We start from the raw sequence: 7,335 nt of genomic DNA, 5'->3' as shown, positions 1-7,335 counted from the left end.
ATTGTATTCATGTTTGTTCATTTAACTAAATTTACAAAAGATTTTGTTCGTTTATTAAATAAGCAAACTTCTTCTTGCCGAACAGTTCACAAACGATTCCCTGAGCTTTTGGTTCATTTACATGCCTAGTGGATTTATATAAAGGGTTTGAATTTCTAAAAAATTAATTTTATCAGGTTGTACGCGGAAGGATAATTAACCAAAGGTTTAGGCTTGACGGAAGGCGTCTTGATGAGGTTAGACCTTTGTACTGTGAAGCTGGTAATTTGCATGGATCGGACCTCTTTTCACGAGGTGATACTCAGGTAGATATTATTATTATTATTATTATTGTTGTTGTTGTTGTTGTTATCATTATCATTAGTTAAGATACAACATTGTATGGTTGTGACTTTAAGGTTTTATGCACTGTTACTCTTGGGGCACCTGGAGATGCTCAACGATTGGATTCTATGGTGGGCCCACCAACTTAACGGTTTATGCCGCATTATAGTTTTCCGCCTTATTGTATTAATGAAGTCGGGAAACGAGCGAGTTTGAACCAGGCGTGAAGTTGGGCATGGTGAGTAGAGCTTTTTATTGTTTATATATTTATTTTATTTTGATTTTTTAAGCATATTTTTTCTTTATAGATTTATTCAAATTACATCTTTCTTGCTGTAATGCCTCCCGAAGTTAATTTTCCGTATAAATTCTCAAGTCATGGGCTCCGACGGGTAAACATCAATGGCAACTGTTTATAGAGGTTTCTTGACGTGCTATTATAGTCCAGTCTTTGCTATTTTATATATAATGTCATATTGTTTTGTTGTATATAAGTAGATTCTTTTTTTCTTTATTGATGCAGGGAGTATGGCTTTAATGGATGCTGGCATCCCATTACGAGACCATATCGTTACTGAGGTTGACTGGCAATGTTAGACCAATATCGTATACTAACTCATATTTTGGTAAGCACTTATTTATGAATATGATATATATCCTTTATTGTTGACTAAGAATTATGCTACATACTTTTATTCTATTTATATCAATAATATATATATTTAAGTCGGAAAACACGTCAAATTACTTGGATGGTCCTTGTGGTTTGCCCACATGGATCATCCAAGCTTGCAATTTGGGCAAACCACATGGATCATCCACCAGCTTACCCTTGACGTCTTGATAACAACATATTACTCTGTTTAGGGTCTAGAAGATCATTCAATTCGGGGATATGGATTTTAAAATAGCAGGAACTTACAGCAATTCAGTTGGACATAAAACCTGCTGGAATTCTTCTTGATATTATTTGTTAGTCACTAGACCCTGCATATAAAGGTCGACTCCAAATACTTGAACATATGGAGCAAGAAATAAACGCAGCACGTACTCGGGAAGGAAGAAATTCTCCTCGATTAGGTATGATTCTCATTCTCGTATTTTATCCTTAATTATTATTAATTGTCATGTCAACTTATAATATCTTATGTTGCAGTTACTTTAAAATATAGCAATCATGATCTTTGTCGCTTGATTGGACCACTTGGTGCTTTCAAGACGAAAATTGAACAACAGACAGCTTGACCATACTTATTAGTTGTATTTTAATTAGGCGTATAAAGTATAAACGAACATGAAAGGAGCATGTTTGTGTCCGTCCATATAACTTTAACCCAACAAATGATTGCACAGGAACAACAATTAAACGAACGGGGTTTTCTTGTTCGTGTTCATTCGTTAAGGAAATGAGTGTGTTTGTGTGTGTATATTCTCGCTTGTTAATAGTACAAACAAACGGATAACTGAACATAGATGAACGAATATAATAAGTGAATATCAATTAAAAGTAAACATTGACAATAATATGCTGTGCCCACAAATTATTTAAACCGGACTAAATTGTAATTGATATTTGTAAAACTAGACTAATTTTATAATTTGTAATGGGCCTAGTTCGTTTAGCATATTAATGAACGAACAAAACATATATGAACACGGACACACTCATTTTCTTAATGAATGAACACGAACAAGAAAAATTGTTCGTTTTAAGGGTTCTTGTTTGTTTGGTTGGTTGGTTAAATTAAACAAACGAACACGAACACGAACATGCTCCGTTCGTCTTCGTTTGGTTTGTTTACAAGCCTATATAGATAAATGAACTTCAACAAATGTAACCAAATGAACATAAATGAATGTAGACAAGCAAAGATAACCTAAGATTAATGAACAGCTGTAAATGCACTTTGGCGAACATTAATTAACAAACGGGACATGTGTTCATGTTCGTTCATTTATTAAATAAACAAACTTTCCGTTGAACGTTCAATGAAAGTTCCATTTGTTTACAAGCCTAATTTAGGTAAAATAAATACTTACAGTGGTGGAGTATTACAAATTTCTTAGTTATCTTGTTTTTTCTTTCTTTGTGTAGATTTACTAAGATTTACTAGGTGCTCGAATGTCCGTGAATGATGGAACACTAACTATAATCGCTAAGAATCAATCCAAGTATCCCTTTTGATGAGCATTTTCAGGTATCCAGAATGAATCTCAGATGTGATTTCAGTCGGTCAGCAACTATATATCTTTAATGTGTATTAACATAAAGGCTACTCTACCTCAAAAGACCAAAAAGTCTATACAAGCTCGGAAGATGAAGAAAAAACACAAATGAACATGAAATCATGAATCAGAAGTTGAGGCTTCTGTTGATGCAAAAAAAGTCAAACTTGCCTGCAAAGATTCTTCAAGTGCGCGCTGGTTCTTGATTTGGGTGGTGGAATAAAAGGAATGTACCGGTTTACTTCTAAGTTCTAATTGTTTTGGGCTTTGGCTCAGTTATGTTTGTTTATCTATGTTCAGTTGTGTTTTTTCATTTATGTTTGTGAACCGTTCGTTTATACCTTTAACGTACGGGCATAAACGAGCACACCCATTTTCTTAACGATCAAACACAAACAAGAAAATTCGTTTGTGTAACGATCGTTTGTTCGGTTTAGGAAAAATGAATGAACACGAACATGCTCCATTCATGTTCATTTGGGTTTGACTAGATATCAGTAACATGTTAACCTAATTCAGAATTTTATAATAATTAGTGGAGAAAGTGAGTTTGAAGTAGGAAATGAGGTAGAGGCACAATGTACAAGATTTACATGCATGGGCATTCATGTAATGTCTATCATACAAGATGATTAGTGACAGATACTGAGGAGTGTGGTTATATTGCTCCATGAGGTTGGTGGGCTCGTTTATTTAAGGTGGGCCTGGGAGGATTCATTCATCGGATGGTTACGGGCTCGTACGTACAATTTTGCCAAAATGGTGGATTAAAGAGTTATGTTGGTTTATTATGGGTAAATGGATGTTTCGGGGTCATAGGGGTCAAGAGGTCTACATAAATATTGACAAGTAGATTGATGGGTTAGGTACTGGACTGTATGAATTTATGTAGGTAAATAATGGAGACCATTGCTGCTTTTACTTAATACAAATTGTAGCAATTGGTTATGTACAGTTGATATTTTTTGAGTCAATGAGTGATCCATATGTAGTAAGTAGTGTTTGGTGCAAGTTCTGATTGTCTTGTATTCTTGTTGGGTGCAGTCCAACACCGACGTCAATCGGTAAGCATTTTGATAATTTGATATTAACTCACTAGAATCACATCTCAAGCTTGAAGAATCTTGTTTTGTTTGCCAGTTGATAACATTAAAGGTTCTATTATGCATCTAAGCTTAATTAATTAAAGTTAAAAAACACACCAAGTTATCAACTTTTAAGTCTCCACAACAAACTATAGACTATGATTTGTGACTTTAAATCGTGTATGCTATTTACATGACTACATGGAGCAACAAAATAGTTTATATTAAATATTATATTAACCTGCTCTTATTCAATGTTTTCTTAAGCTCCATGCAATTCTCTAGGTTTTAAGACTAAAAATTTGTCATCGGTGTAACTTATAGTTTAGTCGACCTAAAACAATATACGGGTAAAACCGTAACTATAAATTACATTATGACATTACCCATTGTAATGGTTTTCTTTATATAAAAATAGTGATGGACTCAGTTTAACAGTTGAAGATATGAAACCTGCCAGCCAATCTATTTATCAATTAAATCATTAATTTACATTAAAAAAATGGTTATAAAAGTATAAATCAAACAAAACCCTACATACCAAAAACTCTAATTATCCTCAAAAAGTAGCAACATATGGTACCTGAGTTGTTCTAAAACACCACAAATCTCATTCCCACTTCCATCCTGAGAGTAAAACACATGCAACTCATCTCTCACTTCTATCCAACTACACCCTCCACTTTTCTTCAACCCTCTTTCCTTCATCACTTTCCTGGTTTTCAAAACTTCCCGCCATTTTCCCGCTGAGGCGTAGACGTTCGACAGCAGTACATACCCGCCCGTCTTCCGCCCCGCCAGCTCCTGGATCGTCGCAGCAGTTCTTTCCGCTATCTCATCCTCACCAAACGTTTTACACCCGCTCAAAAGCGCAGCCCATGCGTTGACTTCTGGTTCACACGGCATTGACTTTATCAGATCCTCGGCTTCACTCACCCGCCCTGATCGCGATAGCATGTCAACCACACACGTGTAATGCCTCTCGTTCGGTTTTATGTTGTAAAATGTTTCCATTAAGTTGAAATAGTGAAGACCCTTGTCCACAAGCCCACAATGAGAACACGCAAACAAGATTGCTAAGAGAATGAGCGAGTTCGGTTTAATACTTGTCGTTTTCTCCATTTCTTGAAAACGCTCGAGACTTTCTTCTGCAAACCCGTTTTCCGCTAGCCCTTGAATCATGGCGGTCCAAGAAACCTCGCTTTTTTCAGTCATTTTGTTGAAAACACGTCTAGAGTTGTCGATATCACCTGATTTTGCATACATGTCAATAAGTGAAGTGCCTATAAAAACATCATGTTGAAACCCAAGCTTGAATGTCTTTCCATGAATATCTTTCCCCTTATTTAAAGACGTTAGGTTTGCACACGCACATAAAACAGTTGAAAAAGTAGATACATCGGGTGTTTGACCCGAAAGTAGCATGCCATTAAAGACTTCAAAAACGTTATCGTATTGCTCGGCTTGTAAGTAACCCGAAACCATTGAGTTCCACGAGCCAATACTTTTAATGGGTATTTGATCAAATAATTTTTTCGCCTCTTCCTGTAGCCCATTTGAGCTATACGCGCTAATCATTGAGTTCCAACATACTACATTCTTGTTTTGGACCGTGTCAAACACTAAACGCCCGTCTTTCGGGCTTCCACGCGACCCGTATAAGTCAATAAGCGAGCTGCTAACGAAAACATCATTCACCATTCCTACTTTAATCACATGGGCATGAATGGTTTTACCAGGTTGTACAGATTGAAGGTTTGCTAATGCGTTAACTACACTAGAAAGACAAGACGAGTTCGGCTTGATCCCGGTGTCAATCATTTGAGAAAACAGTTGTATAGCTTCTTTGGAACAACCTTTTTGGGTGTACCATGAAATCATAGCACTCCAAGAAACTTCATTTCTTTCAGGCATTTCATCAAACACCTTACGCGCTGCTTCTAAATCACCCGTTTCAACATACAAATCCAGAATCGCGGTCCAAGAAATCACGTCTCGCGTCCCCATTCGTTCAAATATTCTTCTCGCAACCTCCATCTTCCCCAATCTCAAACTAAACGTAATCAAAGAATTACAAACCGAAACATTATCTTCAAACCCGAGCTTAACCGCTAAACTTAAAACACTCATCCCGAATTCAAACTCCCTCATTTCAGCACAAGCTCTTACGACGGACACAAACGTAACATGATTAGGATAAACCCCATGACTCAACATCCCCAGGAACATCTCCATCGCTTTCAAATGCATTCGATTCGACAGCAACCCGCTAATCGCAGCCGTCCAAGATATGACATTCTGAAAAGGGTTTCTTTGAAACAACCACATGGAGTCATCCACCCTGCCATGCTTCAAATAGCCAGAAATCAAGGCAGTCCAAGACACCTCATTTCGTTGGGGCATTTCGTCGAACAGCTTGCGTGCTTGATCAAGATTCCCATACTCGACACCGGCTGAGATCAAACAGTTGTGAACAATCATGTCAAAGGTGTTGTAGTCTTTAAGCAGTTGATGGGCTTCTGCTGGTTTTCTGAAATGCAGATACATGATGAGTAATTTGAGTGAGATGTGTCTGTGTGAAGAAATGCGGAGCTTGTGTAAGTGGGCGTGGGTGAGTTGGCCATGGGCTATGAAGCGATGATTGGTGCAGTGTTTCAGAACGGAGACGCTGGATTCGATTAAATGAAGGAAGCTGCTTTTTACTGGGTTTCTGATGATCGAAACACTTTTATTCATACTGCCCATTTTGTTATAGCTTCAATTATCAATTTATCACAACAGCATTAGCTGAGCTGAGCTGAGGTGGGGTGTGAATTTACTCAATAACACGTCACATTTTGGTATGCGTCGTCATGTTCAACTTTATGCATTTGGGTTTGACTCATCATGACCTGTTTAGTATCACTACTAGGCTGGAGAAACTAAACGGGTCGGGTTTGAAAATAGTATCTAGATTCACGCAGTGACGGCCCAACAATGTTGAAGGCCTAAAGCAAAGTAAAAAATATGAGTCTTTTTGCATTGTTTTTCTTTGGCTACCAGTTTCGATATATTAAATTTCATTGTGAGTTATGTTTGAAACCTTTGATACATAAATGTCTTAACGTATGATCGCGTAAGTAACAAAAAAAGAATACCCATTTTGTATACAGTTGTTAGACAAAAAACTAGACATAGAGCCTAAAAAAATAAAAATGAAATGCATAAATAGGGCATTGAAAAATAGATCTTCACTAGAAAAAATTAATTTATGGCCATTTTTAGATCGGTATTCAACGGGAGATCTACAAAACAAATTAATAAGAATATGCCTAAGAATTAAAACATGTTAGTTTCTTTTACCTAAATGTTCTTTATAAACACTCATTGCATCAAACTTCATGAAAAGTGACATATTCTTCTATTTGAGAACTCAAATTTCTATCAGAATCATCAAGAGGATTCTATTAGAATCAGATGGCATGTCCCTCTCTAAGCAGAAGAAGGATATGCAATTGTAATTAAAAAAAAGCCAAGCAGCTACAGGGACTCAAACACGGGTCAACATGCTGGCAACACAGCAACTCAACCAACAGACTACACCAACGAAGTGCAACAAGAAATAGGGAACAAATAATATATATTCCAAATACAATTTTTTTTTAAATGGAGGCCAAAAAAATTTTGGGGGCCTAAAGTCCTAACTTTTGTCCTTAAGCCT

The 7,335-nt window shown here is 36.6% G+C and overlaps 1 protein-coding gene across 1 annotated transcript; it reads right to left on the bottom strand.

The window, feature by feature from the left end:
• Positions 1 to 4,149: 4,149 nt before the first annotated feature.
• On the bottom strand, positions 4,150 to 6,380 carry LOC143601478 (pentatricopeptide repeat-containing protein At2g22070-like). Its single transcript, XM_077078884.1, has one exon. It carries the CDS (start codon positions 6,378 to 6,380, stop codon positions 4,185 to 4,187), a length of 2,196 nt encoding a protein of 731 aa, XP_076934999.1. The 3' UTR covers positions 4,150 to 4,184.
• Between the last annotated feature and the right edge of the window lie 955 nt (positions 6,381 to 7,335).

This window comes from Bidens hawaiensis, unplaced genomic scaffold (genome assembly GCF_021521415.1).
Source record: "Bidens hawaiensis isolate Kalapana, Puna unplaced genomic scaffold, B.hawaiensis_p1.1 tig00056544_1, whole genome shotgun sequence".
NCBI lineage: Eukaryota > Viridiplantae > Streptophyta > Magnoliopsida > Asterales > Asteraceae > Bidens > Bidens hawaiensis.
This window is presented reverse-complemented; position numbering and strand designations above follow the sequence as displayed.